Below are 20,763 nucleotides of genomic sequence, written 5' to 3'. Positions count from 1 at the left end.
CCAGACTGAGGTCTACCAGGGAAGTGATAAAAGAGGAAGCCTCAGTGCAGTACTGGCACCATTCTTGTTGTCACTGTGAAAGATACTGCAAATTGCTTTGCTACATTTCTTTTCAGGAGGTGACATGTTTATGATTTTGGGGGTCTTCGCACCCCTTTAAGGCAGGAACAGATTTGGCAGCAAAGCTTTGTTGTGAATGGACTTTACTAAGACAAAGTCAGGACAAGTTTATAAAGTTCTCAGACAAACTATGTCAAAAAACATAGGGCAGTGATTTGCAATTAACCACAGAATATACACCCGTGTCAAGATCCGGATAGCAGAGTACACAAGATGGTTTCTCTCTTTTTGTTTTCATGCTCTCCATCTCCCTCTCCCTCTCTCTCCCTCCCCAGTCTCTTGTCTTGTTTTGTTCTTGTTTCCGGATGGTCTTTTTCTTTGCTGCCAAGGAGGCAAACTCAGGGCATCCTTTATTCCAGCTGTTATCCAATTAGCCCCACCCTCACCCCAATCATCTTCAGCCCCATGTGTGAGGACACTTTCTTTGATCAACAAGAAATAGTTTGTGTGGCTGTTGCTAAGATATTTACGTAAGCAACATCCTTTGTATCTCAATGTTTTCATATGCAATGATTCCCTATTTGGTAGAGAGAAAGATTGCAGTTTTTCACAGACAGCCTTCAAGGTCTTCCCCATTTTGCTATGAATAAGCTCCTTTAAAACTTGACACAAATTCCCAGAAACCTTTTACCATGGCATCTTTTCTATACTGTGCCCAACTTCTAAGTTTTCTTAGGGCAGGAATTTCCAGTCGGTGTGTGGGGGCGGGTCCAATATGCTGACACGTAAAATGACACAAGATGCAGCTCGAGGTGCAGCTCGATGTCATCGCGCAGTCCCGCGATATTTCATTCGGTGGGTGTGTGCCACAGTCGGCTGTGCGCCCGCCAATATGTAAACGGCCTATTAAGGCCATTAAGAAAGTAATTGATCTAATTGTTGATGCTACCTGTCCAACCTTAAGGTTGGTGGGTAGACGAAAAGGCCATGAGTGGGATGAAGTTTCCTAAAGCTATTATTAAATTAAAAAATTTACCTAAATATAAAAACATGTCCCATCTCATGTGATAAAGTCACATGAGAGGGACATGTTTAGATATATTTTTGAACCATTTATTTAATTATTTCAATATTGACTCAATCTCCCTGAGGCAGCTCTGTGCCGTAATTGGCCTGCCCAGGTAAAATTGCGGCGCGGAGCCGATCGCGTGCGGCGATCAGCTCTGCAACTGTTCCCGTCGGGCCTGCCCGCCACCTGAAAAATTCAGGCCTTACTTTACTGTCCTACAAGAAGGGGATCTGATAAAGTCAAGTGTTAGTAAACTACAATGTTAGATGTTAGTTTCTTACAATAAAGTTAGATTAGTATTCTTGTGAGTAATGTAATAATTTTGCACATGGGACATGACGAATACCTCCCAGTCAGCAGTGCACTAATGAATTGCTCAGGTCATGATGCACTGTTTCAAAGGGAACACAGATTTCTCACCTTCAACAGTGATGCCCAGGAACAATAAACTGGAAATGTGGACTTTTTCTAAATGACTAGATTCTCCAGGGTGGATTTCAATATCACACCAATATCGCACTGAAAGGCCCCATGACTGAAGTGCACAGGACATGGACAAGAACAGATTTATTCCTGTAAATATTAACTATACGTAGTCACTACCATAGAATTAAGAAGGGATGCTCACATGATGCTTTCACGCTGAAGTAATCCACTCTCCCCCTGCCCTCCTGCTCCCACTTATTCTAATGCAGGGAATAAGAATTACCTGCAAGGAAATCGGGAGTTTCCAGTCATGCCATGACTGATGACCCATCCTTATAATCTCCCTTTACTGCAAAGAGAATATTCAATAAGGTACACACACCAACTACGTTATGCATAGGGAATGCTGTCAGGATCCTTCCATGACTTGACTGATCTGGAGGAGTTTTACAATATGTCCAGGATCATTGAGGCATGCTGTTCTTCCTACTGCAAGCAGTAACAAAGGCCCCAGCTCCGAAAAGCAATCAAACGGAAGAATTCAGTGAAGAATTAAAGCAGAACAATGTGAGATCCCCATATAATCAAGAATATGAATCAAAAAAAATTCTCCTGAATATCTCCACCCAGTTATTAATATTTCAATTTCCCACCTGCAATTAAGGACTGCAGAAAGTCAAATCATAGAAAGAATAAAATCATTAATATTTGGGAATGTGCCAAAATTGGAATGCTGTCTCACAGACTAGTCAAGCAACAACCTTTTGTCATATTCACAGAGTCATATCCTTCATCCATTGGCCCAGACTCCTCCATCTGCATCCCTGGTTATGTCCTGACCAGAGGTGGTATCACATTGGGACACCGTCAGAAGGCAGTGACTCTGAATCCTATGAAGTCCCATGGCATCAGGTCATGCATGGGCAAGGAAGTTTCCTGCAGAATACCACTTACTGCCGTCCCTTAGTAATCCTCCATTTTGAACACTATTTGGAAGAAGCACTGAGGATAGCAAGGGCAAAGAATATATTCTGGGTATGTCCATCACTAAGAGTAGCTTGATAGCATGACTACTGACTGAACAGGCTGAGTGCTGAAGGATATTTCCATGAGATTGAGCCTGTGGCAGGTGGTTTAGGAATTGAGAAGAGGGAAAAACTTACATCATTTTGATCTTACCAATATACCTAGCAAGGAGCCATCTGTCCATGACAGTTCTTGTAGAGACAAAGACCCATCTTTACGTTGAGGATGTGGTTTGTGTGTTGTGTGACCTTACCACCATGCTAAATGGATTAAATTCAGAACAAATCCAACAGCTCAAAACTGGGCATTGGATTGTACTCAACCACAATCTGTAATCTTATGGCCTGGCATATCCCATAAGCTAACATTACTATCAACCCCAGGTACCAACTCTGGTTCAATGAGGAGTGCAGTCAAGCATGTCAGGAACAGCACTAGGTGCAGCCAAAAATGAGGTACCAATCTGACGATGTTACAACTACAACTAAAACATGCATGCTAAACAGCAGAAGCAGCATGCAATAGACAGAGCTAAGTGACACCACAACCAACAGATCCGATCAAAGCTCTGTTGTCTTGCTACATCCAGTCATAAGTAGTGTTAGACAATTAACCAAACAACCGGAGGAGGAGGCTCCACATTCAGTAATTCAGTAGAGCCCAGCACTTGAGTACAAGAGTGTGATAAAGTGGAGTGCTATATACATTTACTATACAGCACTGGTTACTTGGTAACTGTAAGTCTAGAGCTGGAGGTGATTGAAGAAGCACACATTGTGTTAGTGCTCTGTTCTTAGTTCCAATAAACCACCAGTGTTTGTTCAGTCAATTGATCTCTTGCCTGTATTGTTTCAAACACCAACTAATATGTAAATACCAAGGGCGCAGCTCACATTCACTGGACTTGGCGAACCTGGTACCCAAAAACATAGAACTGGTGATGAGGATAAACTGGATCAACTGACGGCAATCAAGAGTGCAACAGTAAGCCAGTTACATTACTTCACCACTACCTTGAAAGCTGTTTAAAAGCGCAGTCTCCTTAGTCATCGAGTATGCTGCAGTTTGGGCATCTTGAACCATTCAACCCTGGTTCCAATGACTGGTCTCATTACGTCAAATGCCTAGCGTTCTTCTTTACCGCTAACGACATCATGGGGGAGGACAATAAGAGGGCAATTCTTTTGTCCACATGTGGGAGCAAAACGTATGGGCTGATCCGCAGCCTCACGTCACCTCACACCCTCAATATGAAGACTTTCGACGAGTCTGTAAATATTGTCAAAAACCACCTGAAGCCAAAGCCCTCAGTCACTATGTGGCAATTTAAATTCAATTGGAGGAATAGGCTTCAAGGAGAGACAGCCGCTAGCTATGTAACTGGTTTAAAGGAATTAACGGAATATCATGAGTTTGGAACTTCAATTAATAACATAATAAGAGACTAATTGATATGCAGAATCGGAGACAATGCTATTCAAAAGCGATTGCTATCTGAAACTAATCTAGACTTCATTAAGGCATTAGAATTGGCCACAGCCATGGAGAGCACTGTTAGAGTCTCGGAGGCAATAAAAGATACACAAAATGGTGCCGTCTGTCTTGTAGAGCAGCAAGAACCGGTAACAAAAGGAGGGAAAATCTCAGACTCCACAGTAAGGTAGGAAACACCCACTATGTACAGACCATTGAAAAACAACATACTACAATGAAAACCCACAACATTAATGAGAGAAATGATTCAAGGTAGCCTGCAAGCAATCAACAGTTCAGAAATATCAAATGCTTTTTCAGCCACTGCAATGGTCACATAATGCGGCACTGTAAAGATAGGCTGAGAAAGCATTTTAAAAACAAAGGTAGAAATCGCAAAATCTGTCTCGTTGAAGAACCAGAGGAAGCAGAATCTGACATCTATTCATTACACAACCTGTAAGTGGGTAGAACTGAGCCAATTCAGGTAGTCATTAGAGTCAACGAACAGCCCATCAGATGGAGGTCGATACTGGGGTATCAATGTCTGTCACAGGAGAACATACGTTCAGATATTTGAATAAAGGAGTCCAACCTTTAAGTTTGGAAGAAGCAGACACTAAATTGAAAACATAAGAGTGAAAGGGATATGTGAAGTCCTAGTGCAGTGTGGGGATCAGTCTGCAAATTTACCACTTATAGTAGTAGCTGGAGCGGGCACCAGTTTAATACGTCGCAACGGGCTCAAAAAGATTAAATTGCAATGGGCTGAGTTTTTTCAAATCAGAACAAGAAACCTACAGGAATTGTTACAAAAGTACACTTCTATTTTCAGTGACGAGCTAGGAAGGATTCATGGTCTACAAGCCAAAAACCACGTAGACCCTAATACAACCTGCAGATTTATCAGAGCCAGACCAATCCCTTATGCTCTATGGGACAAGGTTGAGACCGAGCTAAACAGGCTGGTAAAGTTGGGTATCTTACAACTGGTGCAGCTTTCCGAGTGGGCGGCACCCATAGTACCCGTGCTAAAACCAGACCAAAGTGTTCGCTTATGCGGTGACTATGAGTTAACTGTAAGTAAAGTGGCCAAACTTGCTAGACACCTGATACCGAAGACTGATGAATTATATTCGAAATTGGCAGGGGGCAGTACATACTCAAAACATGACATGAGCCACACCTGCCAGCAGGTAGAGTTGGAAGAAGGCTCTAGGGAATTTGTGACCATCAATACACATTGAGGATTGTATCAATGTACTCGACTACCCTTTGGGGTCTCATCGACGTGTACTATTTTCCAACATAACATAGAAAATCTACTTCAGGGACTGCCCCATTTCATTGTTTACCTGGATGATGTGTTAGTTACCGAACTAACAGATGAAGAACACTTACCTAATTTGGAGGAGGTGCTGAAATGCTTCTCAGGAGTGGGGATAAATGAGAGAAATGTATTTTCCAAGCCAGAGAGGTAGTTTACTTGGGCCATAAGGTCAGCGCACAGGGCCTGCATCCCATGGAAGAAAAGGTCAAGGCTATTCCTGAGGCACCTGCACCGAGAAACATTACAGAACTAAAGGCCTTCTTAGGCATGATAAATTACTACGGCTGATTTCTCCTAAATCTATCAAATGGACTGGTTACATTATATGCATTGCTTAAGAAAAACCATAAATGATTTGGCAAGCTCTGCACCTGAAGGTAAAGCAGTTGGTAAGATCATCAGCCCTACTGGTCCACTTTGACCCAAGGAAAGAATTGATTTTTAACTTGCGACACATCGACTTATGGAGTAGGGGATGTACTTTCACAAGGGATGGCAGATGGCTCTGAATGACCCATTGGTGGTACATCTCACACACTCAGTGCTGCAGAATGCCAATATTCTCAAATCGAGAAGGAGGGCTTGTCGGAAATTCCATCAATAACTCAACGGTCGCTATTTTCATATTATATCCAACCACAAGCCTCTGCTGGGATTATTTGGAGAGGATAAGGAAATACCCCTCATCGCATCTGCTCACACCCAGAGGTGGGCTCTGATATTGGCTGCTTATGAGCACACTTTTATTCACCAATCAGGAAGCCCAGATTGCACACGCTGACGCGCTGAGCTGCCTCCCCCACCAGATAACAACGCAAAGTTTCCAATTCCCCAGGAACTTGTCTTAGTACTAAATTTCCTGGATTCCTCCCCTGTCCAGGCCAAACAAATCCGTGAGTGGACAGCCAAGCCCCACTTTTATTTCACATCCGGGAGCAGGTCTTAAATGGATGGTCAGGAGAGCCAAAGGCGGATGACATGAAATCCTATTTCAATCGTGGATATGAGCTCACCTGCCAGAATGGCATATTGCTCTGGGGAGCAAGAGTCATCGTGTCCCCGAGAGGGCAAAAGCCAGGCTTGGGCTGACAAGTGGCAAGTAACATTCGTGCCAGGCAATGACCATCCCCAACAAGAGAGAATTTAACCATTGCCATTGACATTCAGTGGCATTACCATCACTGAATCCCTGACTATCAACATCCTGGGGGTTACCATTGACCAGAAACTGAACTGGACTAGCCTTATAAATACTGTGCCTACAAAAGCAGGTCAGAGGCTAGGAATCATGTGACAAATAACACACCTCCTGACTCCCCAAAGCCTGTCCACAAGGCACAAATCAGGAGTGTGATGGAATACTCCCCACTTGCCTGGATGAGTGCAGCTCCCACAACACTCAAGAAGCTTGACACCATCCAGGGCAAAGCAGCCCGCTTGATTGGTACCCCATCCACAAACATTCACTCCTTCCACCACTGAGGCACAGTAGCAGCAGCATTTACAAGATGCACTGCAGAAATTCACCAAGGCTCCTTAGACAGCACCTTCCAAACCCATGACCACTAGCATCTAGAAGGACAAGGACAGCAGACACATAAGAACACCACCACCTGCAAGTTCCCCTCCAAGTCACTCACCATCCTGACTTGGAAATATATCTCCACTCCTTCATTAAGACAAAAGCAAAAAAACTGCAGATGCTGGAAATCCAAAACAAAAACAAAAATACTTGGATAAACTCAGCAGGTCTGGCAGCATCTGCAGAGAGGAGCACAGTTAACGTTTCTTGTCCAAATGACCCTTCAATAGAACACAGCTCAGAACAGTTCAGTTCTGTTGAAGGGTCATTCGGACTCGAAACGTTAACTGTGTTCCTCTCCACAGATGCTGCCAGACCTGCTGAGTTTATCCAAGTATTTTTGTTTTTGTTTTCCATTCTTTCATTGTCTTCCTAACAGCACTGTGGGTGTACATACACCACATGGACTGAAGCAGTTCAGGAAGGCAGCTCACCACTACCTTCTCAAGGGCAACTAGGGATGGGCAATAAATGCTGACTCAGCCAGAGAAGCCCACATCCCACAAATAACTAACAAAAAGGAAAAAAAAGTACAAAAGCTCCGTTGCACCCCTGGGAAAGGCCGGGGTGGCCTTGGTTATGCTTCCACGTAGACTATGTGGGACTCTTCTTGGCACAATGTTCCTTTTACTAAAAGACTCCCACTCAAGTGGGTGGATGTCTACAAAATACAGTCACCCACATCTGCTGCCACCATGGACCGTTTGTGACAGAGTTTTGCAGTGCACAGGTTACCAGAGGTGCTCGTGTCAGATTACAGGACAGCATTTACCAGCGGGGAGTTCCACAGGTTTAAAACCCTTAATGGAATAACTCATATCAAAACTTTGCCTCACCACCCTGCCTCTAATGGTTTGGCTGAGCGGGCGGTCCAAACTTTTAAGTTCGGGATGAAAAAGCTGGACGGGGATTCCATCAGCGCCAGATTGTCACGGTTCCTGTTCGCTTACCAGACATCACCACACATGACCACTGGTATTGCCCCTGCTGAATTACTAATTAAGAGGCATCTCCACACCCATCTAACTCTTATCAGGCCGAATCTAGGGGAGAGGGTGGAGAGAAGCCAAGAGGTCCAGAAAACTAGACACGATGCCCATAATCATGGAAGAAATTTCACGGTGGGTGACACAGTTCTCGCGAAGAATTTTGGAGATGGGCCCAATTAGCTATTGGGCAAAGTGAGTGCAATGACAGGACCTCTCTCATATAACGTATTGGTAAACAGCCAAATAATTTGAAGAAATGTGGATCATCTCCTGAGAAAAGAGACAGTCCCACAGGAAGGAATACAGCCATTATTTGCTTTTGAGCCTGCACCGCATATGGAAGAAATGTCACATGATTTGGAAATGCCAGTGGGGCCTGTTGGACCCAAGAGGGTCGAAGACACAAACTTGCCCACTTCCAGGCAAAGAGCCTAGTGGGTAGTTGACCCCTGAGAAGGGGTCTTGGAAAAACCAGCCGAGGTCATTGAGCTCAGCACGTCCGAGGAAGTCTCCTGAGAGACTTGACTTGTAAATTGTTATTCATATAAATAATTGGGATGTTGTGATGCTTGTAAATTGTGATTTCATGTAAAGAGGGAGGGATGTGGTAAAGTGGAGTGCTATGTATCTTTAAGAGAATATAGTTAATTGACCATGTGACAGTATTGACCAATTGCCACACAGCACAAGCCACTTTGGTAATTTTAAGTCTAGAGCTGGAGGTGATTGAAGAAGCACATATGGTATTCGTGCTCTGTTCTTAGTCCCAATAGACCACCATTGTTTGTTCAGTCAATCAGTCTCTCTGCCTCTATCGTTTCAAGCATCAACTAATGTGATAATATCAAGGACGCAGCTCACATTCACTAGACAAAGCAAACCGGATAACCAAGAATATAAAAAAAGGACAAGGCTGAGGCATTCTCAAACATCTTTAACCACAGGTGAATGATGGGTCATAGTTTCCTCCTAAGGCCCCGAACATCACAGTTGCCAGTCTTCAGCCAATTTGATTCACTCCACAATATATCAAGCAATGGCTGAAGTCACATGTAGGCTAGACCACGTAAGCAGATTTCCTTCCCTGAAAGGCATCAGTGAGACAGATGAATGGCAATCGACAACCCTGAGTCTAGCTTTTAATTCCAGGTTTATTAATAGAATTTAAATTCCACTAGCTGCCGTGATTTGAACCTGCATTGCTAGACCATTAGCCTGGGCCTCAGGATTAGTAGTCTCGTGATATTACCACTATGCCATCTTCACCTGCTATGTGTTTTGTCCATAATCTAAGGATTAATGTACACATTCTGTCAAAATAAGTTTTATATTGATTCCTATCAAAGAACGGTTCCTTAAAATTAATGTGTAATCTGCCCTTATGTCTCTGAGGGGCAGGTTTTGAAAAGTTATTTCTTAATATAAACAGAAGGAGATTGTGGTGCAGCAGATAGCATCCCTGCCTCTGAGACAGAAGTTTTGGGTTCAGCCTCCACTTCAGGGCCGGGATTTTCCATGCCCGCCGGTGCCAGGTGTTCAGTGGCGTGAGCGGGCAATATGGCGCGTTCAGTTTCATGACAGTGTGAAACCAGTTTGCGATCATCTGCTCAGCCCGCTAATGCCGGGCCGCATTTTCCACCATCGGATGCTGGGAACCTCATTGTAATGTTATTGTAAGGCCAGCCCATCGGACTGATCCCCTCCCCCACTGGATCGCCCACCCACGTCAGTGGGCAAACATGCCGATGTATTTCACAACAACACATAAGCAACGTGCGGTTGGCGGGCAGCATTTCACTTGGGAAATCAAGGTCTGTTTGCCTACCTTGCTTCAGTCAGCACTCGCAGTCATCAGCACCAGGCTTCATAGACAGCACCACATTACTTTTAGGGGGGCTCAAGAGTAGGTCTCTAGGTCGGTGGCTTTTCAATGGCTGCAGGGCTAGGCCTTGCTTGGTGAAGGGGGAGAAGCGGCCTCAGGCAAGGGAAGAGGCTGCAGGACAAAAGCTGTACTGGGAAGGAGAGTAAGCCAGGGTGTGTGTGGGGGCACATGTTGATCTGTGCAAGTGGCCTCAAGATGGTGAGGACTGAGGAGGCAGTCTCCAGAGGAGATGAGGCCATATAGAGATGTGAGGGTGTGTGTGAGACAGTGAGTGAGAGAGATGCCAGTGAATGTGTAATGGGCTTGAATGTGTGAGTTTAGAGTGATGAGATGGTTGTCGTACCCTGGCTGCACGGATGAGATCATTCATCCTCTACCTGCACTGGATGGCCAACCTCTTCTGTGCAACATTTGCAATGTCTATTGCTGCCACCACCTGCCACGCTGGATTGGTGATGCTGCTGCCCATCCTACGGTCAGAGCAGGGGTAGAGAACATTACAGCGAGCCTCCACAGCATCTAAATGGTCTTTTAGTGACACATCATTAAACCTGGGGGCTGTTGTCTTCCCTGCAGTAGTCGTGGGTTGGAAGCACTGAGATGTGTGCACACAGTTGGACTTTAAATATGGCGCCCAGCGTGCTGAAGCAGCAAGGTGATGGCATAATGGGCGAATGAGAGCCCACCCTCCATGGAAACGGCATGTTTCCTGGGAATGCATAAGTAATGCGGCGGGTTTGGGGTGATACAGCATGAAAACCCTCCATCATGTTTTACAATGTTTTACCCACCCACTACCACACTTAGTGCAAATCTGGGACGATTCCACCCCAGGACTTGATGGTCAAGGAAGGTGTGTACATAACACAGCCAAACAAGTTGAGGATCAATCTGTAAATCCTTCCAACATACGCCAATGGCAGGTGGTAGGAGCAGGAGAGATTCCAGGTCAGCCATGTGATGAGAGAAAATTGGAGCCTCTACCATCTTTATTCATAGCTCTGGACTAAACTGTGCATGTGTGCATGTTGCCCCAGCAACCTGGACTCCTTGGAGGGGCCGGTCGGCTCAGTTGGCTGGGCAGCTGTTGTGGATCAGACTGGTGCCAACAGCACTGGGTTTGGTTCCCCTTTCCAGCTAGGGTAGATCCGGGTCCTGCCTCCTTGCCCTTCCTGTGCTGGCAGTCATGGCACTGTGGGTCAGATCTGCCTTCGGGCAGAGAGCTGAAGATGAAGAATATAAACAGACAACATCAGAAATGGATGGATGTCATTCTGATGAAGAGTCATTCGGACTCGAAACGTTAACTGTGTCCCTCTCCGCAGATGCTGTCAGACCTGCTGAGTTTTTCCAGGTATTTTTATTTTTGTTTTGGATTTCTAGCATCTGCAGTTTTTTGCTTTTATCAGAAATGGATGGATGTCTGAAATGTAAAAAAAACATAATGGGCGTAATTTTGTTTGGTTATTTAGGTAATTCATGTTTTTGCTAACTCGCATTCTAAAGCCTGCCTGAAGTCCACTTCATCTTTGGGTCAACCAGAACAATGGATGAATAGTAAGTTTGTAGGGAACAATTTGTGCCAAATGCTTTTGATGATAAAAAGCCTCCAAAGTGACCAAGGTGGAACCTTAAACTAAAACTCTGCTTTGGTGCAAGGCTCCATTTTGGTAAAGGAGTTGAAGCCAGAACTTGGAACGTCCACCTAGAGGTTCATTAAACAGGTAGTTGCCATTTTAAATGCCTGCTGGTGCTCATCAAAGAGGCACCATGGCATTTTGGTGGCTTGTGCTTCAACTAACACCCTCTCCTAACAGCGACCAGCTATTTGGGACTAAACTCAGTGTTGATGGCAATTCCACCATTACAAGTTCGTTGCAGCTGAAGTTGTGAAGAGGATTTCTGAAACACAGTGAGAGACTTTTAGGGACATGTTGTCAAGCTTTCACTAACAGGCGAGCAACATTTCTTCCAGAAATTCTCTGAGGAGTTCACCTAAAAGGAGTATGGTGATACTCTGCCTTATTGGAGACTTTATCAGATTCACCAGGAGAAAGGGAGTGCTTGATCATAGGGATCTTGCTAGGAGACCCCATAGTCCAGAGAAGGAGGACATGAGGCAGCATCCTCACACCCCACCCCCCTCCACCAACCCACTGCTCCACAGTTACAGGACATACCCTCTCTTCAGAAGCTCCTCCATCAGGGCTTCCAGCGTCACACCCAGGAACCTTTCGCTCAATCCCTAGTTGTCATGTGCCAAACCAAGCTAAACCTTCTGTGGAAGTGCATGTGAAGAGTCCATGTATATTGCTCTAAATTACATATTGCATCTAAGCAGAGTGCTAAACTTTCAGGTGTCTGGTTTAGCACATCCAGGCTAGTTCAAATTATGGTAATCATCAATTAGGACCAATGTTGTGTTGAACTTCTCATCAGTGCTTTGATTGCAAATTGATTGCAGTCTGGGGGGGTGCGCAGGAACCTTAACTCTGCACTCTCTGTGGAAGGGTAGAACCACTGCAATCTATCACATACAGGCAGATTCCAGAAGTTGCTATCAGTTTCAGAGCAGTAATGTTTGCGAATGCTGATAGTTTTCCATCATTACGACCACAGAATCCAGGCCAATCTGACTATATATAGCAGCTGTAGTTCCACATGCTCGTTCACATGCACACTGTAGCCAAAGGTGGTAGTAGGAACACATTTGCCGCAATGGTTTGTGAGCGGCTTGGGAGGGTATTCATGATCTGACCACACTGACAAAACACATAGCACACTAGTATATTTTACTGCGTACTGATCAATATGTTTCTGACAGATACTTGTAAATAACTGCTTCTGAGAATGATTGCTGGATCCATGGCATTCTTTCCTGTGTCCTTATTGTTGCCTCCAATTATCTACACTTTGTTTTCCTTTTCCTTTGAACGTGACTCATGCGTGAGTCTGGTTCTACAGGCATCAGGAACCATTCAATGAACTTGGGCAATGACTATTAGCAACCATGCTTAGCCTTGTCCTCACCCAGTGATTACACTGCATTATTTACAGCAGGGATCACTGATATCAAGTGTAGTGTCCCTTTCAGTCCCACTGTCCAGCTGAGATCAGCTAATTTAATAATGAGCACAGGCCAAGCATAGAAGCACAAAACATAAGGAGCTTCATTTTTTTAAAATAAAGATTTAAGTTACTGGCTTTCTTACCAATGGGGCATGCAATGTATAAAATACTGTAGTATTCGCATTAAGCACTTTGGCAATCAATGCAGGTGCAGACCCTGTCAATTTACTACCTGGTTTGTCCATTCTAGACTCCAGGAGCAGAATTTTACATTCCACTACCAGCAGGTTTGTGGGGGCTGAGGAGTTCAGGGCAGGAGAGCTGCTAAGCCAATCAGATTGGCCGGCAGCTCTCTGAGGGCGGGACGGAAGCCCCACCCCCCCCAGCCAATCAATGCTTATTAGAGAGTTAAGTGGCAGTGCAGCAGGCAGCAGGTTGTGTTCTCCGCTGACTCTTTAGATGGCAGGATGGGAAACCCTGCCATCCTAAAACTCCTGGCCTGGATGGTTGAAGGTATTATAGTATGTGCCTACATGCCATTGTAATGTAAAGGTGCTTGCCAGAGCAAGGGTTAACATGGGACCGGAGAATAGCCCCACCCACGATATGATGTATAGAGTCACATGGTAATAGACTGGGAGAACAGTCTAGAAAGAACAATCTGAAAGCAGCCTACCTGCATGGCAACAGCACCATGCATGACATAACCTGGGGTCTGTAAATAGTTAAAGATTAACAATAAACAGTTCATGTTCAAATATACAAGCCTCAAGATCTCATCATCTAGACATCTAAAGGGAAAGTATGTACCACTTTAAAAGTCAACAGCAATGATGAAATTTGGGTTTGGAATTGGTTTAGTAAGGAGACTGTGTACAATTTACTGAAAGAACTGTGTTTCCATGATATATGATTGAAGTTTAAAACATCTAGGATTAACTAAGCATTCAATCTATACAGATCATATGTTTCATCCTGGGAATTTATAACCTATTCAGAAATAAAAGAAAGGTGCCCGACATTAAGTTGCAACATGATTAATTAATTGAGCAGTCATTTGCCCAAGATTTAATTACTTTCTCAAAATTAAAGGGTAGACCAACTTTAAATAGACGCAATTATTACCATTCATTGCTGTGAAATATGATAATTGCTATCTGTTGGAGTCAGTTTGTCTAACTGTCTATCCTTCTATCTGGTAATCCCTCCGTCCGACTCATCATCAACCTGCCTATCTATCCTTTCATCCTGCTACTGCCCCATTTTTAAGTGCAAACTGAGTTAAAATGGACACAAAAATTGGACTGATATTCTGTTTCATTCTCTTATATTTTATATAAAATAAACCAGTTTGCTTCTTTCTTCAGCAGCCATGCAGCTGTTTTGAAGTTATACGTTGCTTTCTTGATTGTGTGCCAGCTGTCTCTGTCAACAGTCTCCTGCTCCTACACCCATGGGCCAGTGTCAGCCAGAGAGAGCTGTCTATTCAGCTGGTCTCTGAAGCGTTTGTGAGGTGCACCTTGGTCTTGCTCATTGGAGCATAGTTCATGATAAAGAATGGCTTTTGGTATTCCGGAATCCTGCTTATGTGAACCTCAATGAGTGCTACAATGTCAATGGCCAGCCGGGCGAGCTCACTGGGTTTCTTTTTGTTTATGTTTCTGTTACTTCTTTCTTTGCACTGCTGTAGGAGATGTCCATTGGCTGTAGTCAGCCAGCCACATGACTTTGGGCCACCTTTTCTAGGCTGCCTCCATGCAGAGAAGCAGTGTAATCTTTACAGAAGACTGCTTGGTCATTCAGGGTGCTGCTGGATGATATTGTCTCAGGGTAACAGTCAAATGACTTGTTCTATGGAGCTACCTACATGCAGGATCAAAGCGGCAGCTTTTACCAGCTGTTTCACCTCTCCCACATTGCTGTAGGACTTTTCTTCCTGCCTACAGTAAATCTGTTTAAAGTGAAAATCAGCTCATACAGACTGACTCTCCAGACTAAGTGTTTCTCTATAGTGGCTCAGCAAGCTGAGTTGGCTGCAGCAACTGCAAAGTTATGTGTATTATGTCAGAGTGTCCTTCTCCTAGGCCTGGATTTTTCCTATGGCAGGCGAGCTGGGTGGGAGCGGGCAGGGGCGTGCACAGAGCCGACTGCTGCCCACAATCAGCTGTAGCGATCTCCCTGAGGCACAGAGCTGCCTCAGGGAGTTTGAATGGTTATGGGAATTAATAAAGAATAGACTTAAAAATGCATTCAAACATGTCCCCTCATGTGACTGTGTCAAATGAGTTGGGACATGTTTGTAAAGGTGAGAAAATTTATGTATTTATTTTATAAAAGCTTTAGGAAACCTCATCCCGCCCATGGATGAGGTTTCCTGAAAAACATGGAGGCTGCTTGGGCTTTTCGCCTTAAGGTTGGATGGGCAGTGTTCTGAACTACTTTAATTACTTCCTTACCGGCCTTAATAGGCCATTGACATTTTAGCCAGCGCGCAGTCGCCTCCGGCGTTGACCGAAAGATTCAGCCCCTAGACTTTGATTCAAGAGCCTGCTCTCAAGGCAGAAGGGTTATTTGTCCCAGCTGGGTTTCTGGCCATTAGTTCCTTTGTGTTTAAGCTAACGCACATGAGACATGGGAGGTTGACTGCTGTATCACCTTCATGGACATCGAACCCATCAGGCCTCCTCCACCTAGTCTCCGAGACAGCTGTCTTCTGTGAAGACTGAAGGATGGGCATAGTGGCATGTCCCTGATGACAGTAGCTAGCACACACAACAATTCTATATTATGAACCCTCAGTCACATTATTGTTTAATGAAGTTTTGAGCTATAAATCTTCAGTATGGATTTAGGTTAAAATATCCCAGGGCTCATTTCAGGAGCAGAGGTGTGTTTCTAACTCATATCCACTGCTCACCCACTGAAAACTGGCCTGGAACTATAATCAAAGACATGCGAATTGGGAGACAGGTCTAATCTCACCACTGCGATTCTGTCCCTGTCTCAAAACTGCTGGGAGGTAGAATCTTCCAGGGGTCCAAGTGACTTGGAGATGGACCTGCTGCCTCCAGTGGCAGGCTTGAGGCTGAATTGGAGGCAGGCTGAGACCAGAATGGACAGATTAAAAGACCCACCTTTGTTCGCAGAAAACCTCAGAGCCCAGTGCTCCTGATGCAATATATATAGTTGGACTTTCTGATCACTTTAAACCTGCTCCCACCCCCTCACCCCTCAGCCTACTCCCTCACCCTATTCCATTACCCGTCTCACCCTCACCTCTTTCACACTCACCGACCTCATCCACACCCCTCACTCCCCTCACCTTACCCTCCCACCCTTTCATTATACACTTTATGAACAGAACAATGGAAGTCATTGAATAGCCCATAAAACTCCCAAAGAAAACAAACAAACACTTCAAACTAGCTGTGCAAACAAAGGCAAGCACTGGTAAAACAATTAGGTAGTTGGATTGTAGCCAAGAGCCAACAAAACTACCAAAGTAAACAAACCAACTTCAAAACTACATTTTCAACAGATGCCTAGAATGAATACATAAAAGCAATGGAAAAAGATTAAACATTTACACATTATTGTCATGCTAAGCTATCCTTTCAATAGTATGACATGTACTCTACCTTTTTTTCCATTAGATGACTTTTTAACTCATCAGAAGACGTTTCCTCATTTTCAGCATTGTTCTTTTACTTGACAGCTTGCCAGTTGGCAGAAATAGCAATCTGGCAAACACATTGTTTAAGCGTTGTTACATCTTTCAATCACAGTACTGTCATGACTCATCGTAATGAACACTGGTACAACTCATGCTACAGCTTTTCATGATGAACTATAGTTTACTTATCTTTTGAACTCTTCCCATCTCCAACACAGGGGTCATGCCTCCATGCAGCTGGTGTAAAACCTGACAGCTACTAATGTCCGGCTGCTCCCCTGAAACTGAAAAAACTTACTGGAAATAGGCTCTCAACGTACCCGCAACATTGCCTTCTTCTTAGGGGCAGGCGGGTTTGGGACCTGCTCCCTCACCAATCCTAGTGAAAACGGCCGAGGACAGAAACAGAAACGGGATCTCTGGCCTCCCTGTTCAGCTGCCAATTTTTACCTAGTCCCACCTCTATCTGCTCCAGATCGGGACCATGAAAATTGGGCCTCTTGTACTAATTATAAGGGGCAGGATTTTACACGTCGGTGAGCGGGGGCGGGGCCTGCTTGCCGACATGTAAAATGATGCATGGTGATGTCAGGGAAAATTTAAATTTTAAGGAAGGCGGGGGCGCAGCGAAATCAGCTGCGAGCCTGCTGACCTGTCAATGGCCAATTGAGGCCTTTGACAGAGTCAATTAATTAATTAAAGAACCTACCCGTCCAACCTTAAGGTTGGTGGGCAGGCCAGGAGCCGTGGCACGAATTGGAAAAAGCGTGAAACCTCATCCACGGACGGGATGAGATTTCATGTAGGTTTTTAAAAATTTTAATAAAGTTTTTGTGAAAATTATGGACATGTCCCAACTCATGTGACATTGTCACATGAGGGGAGATGTAAGGGAAATTTTACTTTTCTATTTTTAGGTTTTTTACATTTTGAGTCAATCTCCCTGAGGCTGCACCTAGCCTCAGGGAGATGAGTGCACACTTTCATGCGCATGCGCGAAAGAGCACACTCTCGAGTTAGGGATTCCCCCCTAACGCACAGGGAGCGCATTGTGCTTCTGTACGGACATTACGCTGGGCAAGCCTTAATTGGCCCGCGCACATAAAACGGCGCCGATGGGAAGTGCGCCTGCATGTGCGCGCCCTCTAACTTCATCCCCGATAGGGGGAAAATTCAGCCCAAGGAGTTTAAAGAAAAACAAGGGTGACCTACTTCTTTCACATTCTAAGTTTATGTTAAGTTGGATAGCTATCAGTTTGATGTGCTGTAGCACCTTGCATGATACCAAGGCTTTGGAAATTGTTTATTGCATTATTAATAAGATGCTTTTTAATCACTTTTATTGCAGACAGATAAAAATCTCACTGAAGTATGGAACAAAACTGAGAACTGGAGTGATAGATGGAACAAGGGAGTGATACATTTGAGAAAGATACGCAACTTTGAAATCATTTTTGAAGGAATCCGGACCAAGAGTTTTGGAGGTGGAGCAGCTATTGATGACATTCAGTTCAAGAACTGTGCTCCAGGTCTGTAACAGAGTTTTCTACAAACTATAAGATTTTAATCGCAGTTATAAGCTAGACTAGCCTTCTCATTGAGCAGTCCATGGTGTTATCTCACTGAAAAACATTGTTTCAGGCTGAAAACCCTGCAATCTTTCAAATAGTACCTTACGATTGCATTTTGCGAATTGTATATGAGAAATACAATATGAATGGGAAGTTTTTTGAGTGTACAATTGACCATGGAGGCCCTTTGGAATAATACTAGCAGAGGAGACTGGAATTTGGGTGTAAGTCAGCCGCACCAGGCTTATTTCATTTCTGATTCACCAGAATAATACCAAGGCCCAAATCTTACTTCGCACCACGAAATAGCACGAGATGACGTTGGGCGAGCATCCTGATGGCATTGCGCACTTGCTAACTCTCTCGCTCGGCAGCCATGCGCAGCAGTCAGAAGTGCACCCACCGACAATCAAGCGGGCAATTAAGCCCATTAAGGAGGCAATTGAAAACAATTTTAAGTGGCCCGTCCACTTTTACAGTTGGCGGACGGGCCAATCGGCCAGGCGGCCTTTACATTTTTCCTCAAACCGCGATCCAGGGTTGTATGTGATCTCAACCGGGGAAATAAAATAAAAAGAGATATCTAGGGACTGTTTTTTGATGAGGTATGCTTACGGTGCTTCATTGTGCTGCATAGGCATGTTTTGCAGCAATTTATAGTTTTATCTGGAGGTCTGCAGTTCCCTGAGGCAGCTGTCTGCCTTCAGGTAGCTCACTGGAAGTGCCCACCAACACCCGCAGTGACGTCAGCGCCCACCCTCTTCCCACCCCCACAAGCAATGCCGAGCCTTTGTTAGTACGCGTTTCACGCTGGCTGGCCATCACGCGTGAAATCACTCTCAGGGCCGATCACACCAGGGGCCCATTTCCCATCCGATCCTGGTCCAAGGTTTAAAAGGTTCAATTATGAAAACAGGTTGCATAAACTTGACTTGTATTCCCTTGAGTTTAGATGGTATAGCGGTGACTTAATAGAAGTTTAGGAAATAATGAAAGGACTCCAAAAGCAGAAACAGAGAAACTGCCTGGTGGAATAGAGAATACAGAACAAGGGAATATAATCTTAAAATTAGAGTTAGGACAATTAAGAGTAGTAGAAACTGGAGACTTCCTCCCCAAAAGGCTCCGGATGCTGGATCAATTAAAAACTTCAAGACTAACATTACTAGCTTTTTGTTACAAATGATATCATGGGATTTGGATCTAAGGTTGGAGTTGAGATAGGGATCAGTCATGATTCAAATGAATACAGAACAGACTTGAAGGGCTGAATGGTCTACCCCTATCCCTATGAAATTTGCTATAAATTCGATCTGTGATGCCTGCTGACCCCTAAAGCGGTGCTTGCATTCTATAGGCAGAAATAATGAGGTTCAAGGCTTCTTAATTTGAGCTAAACTTATCAAAAATTGTTAGCAGGTCCACAGGGATAGAGTGGGGGATTGGGGCAAACTGGGTTGATGTACAGGGAGCAAGCATGGGCTCAATGGACGGAATGGCCTCCTTCTATGCCGTTATAATGCTGTGGGCTGAATTTTATGGAGGTGGTTGGGCCTTTAATTGGCTTAAGGAGACACTTCTGCTCCCATCTGCCTCTGAGAGCTGCCAGCCAGGAGATGTGTTGGCATTGTGGTATAGTCACCAGACTAGTAATCCAGAGACCTAGGGAAGTGCTCTAGGGACCTGGGTTCAAATCCCACAGCAGATGGAATTTGAATTCAATAAAAAAAAATCTGGAATGAAAAATCTGATGATACAGCAACAACAGAATTGTATTCAACCACAATCATTGCCCAGCATATCCCCCATTACCACCAAGCCAGGGGATCAACCCTGGTTCAATGAAGAGAGCAAGAGGGCATGACAGGAGCAGCTCCAGGTTTACCTAAAAATGAGGAGTCAGCCTAGAGAAACTGCATCAAAGGACTACTTGCCAAACAGAATAAACAGCAAGTGATAAACAGAGTTAAGCTACACCACAGCCAATGGATCAGATCTAATCTCTGCAGTCCTGCCTGCCCTAACTGGACAGCCTTGAATGGTGATGGACAATTAAACAACTCACTGGAGGAGCAGGCTCCACAAATATCGCCATCCTCAATGATGGGGGAGCCCAGCACATCAGCACAAAAGATAAGGCTGAAGCATTTGCTACAATCTTCAGCCAGAAGTGCCGAGTGGGTGATCCATTTCAGCCTCCTCCGGAGGTCCCCAGTGTCACAGATGCCAGTCTCCAGCCAATTCGATTCACTTCACATGATATCAAGAAACGGTTGAAGGCACTAGATATTGCAAAGACTCTGGGCACTGACAATATTCTGGCAATTGTAGTGAAGTCTTTTGCTCCAGAACTTGCTGCGCACCTAGCCAATCCGTTCCAGTACAGCTACAAAACTGACATCTATCTGACAATGTGGAAAATTGCTCAGGTATGTTTCGTTAAGCCTGCATTTATTGCCCATCCCTAATTGCCCTATTCAGAGGGTAATTAAGAGTCAACCACATTGCTGTAGGGCTGGAGTCAAATGTAGGCCAGACCAGGTCCTTCCCTGTAGGACATTATTGAACCAGATGGGTTTTTACGATAATCGGCAACGGTTCCATGGTCATCAT

General features: G+C 44.6%; 1 protein-coding gene across 1 annotated transcript in view; it reads left to right on the top strand.

The window, feature by feature from the left end:
* malrd1 (MAM and LDL receptor class A domain containing 1) overlaps nucleotides 1-20,763 on the top strand; it is a 290,471-nt gene that overhangs the window by 161,010 nt on the left and 108,698 nt on the right. Inside the window, exon 16 of the mRNA XM_041183945.1 lies at nucleotides 17,928-18,108. Within this exon, the coding sequence (XP_041039879.1) occupies nucleotides 17,928-18,108 (181 nt within the window). The remainder of the gene's footprint in view (nucleotides 1-17,927; nucleotides 18,109-20,763) is intronic.

Source organism: Carcharodon carcharias, chromosome 3, assembly GCF_017639515.1.
Source record: "Carcharodon carcharias isolate sCarCar2 chromosome 3, sCarCar2.pri, whole genome shotgun sequence".
Classification (NCBI taxonomy): domain Eukaryota; kingdom Metazoa; phylum Chordata; class Chondrichthyes; order Lamniformes; family Lamnidae; genus Carcharodon; species Carcharodon carcharias.
The sequence above is the reverse complement of the archived record's forward strand: the minus strand, read 5'-3'. Positions and strand labels throughout refer to the sequence as shown.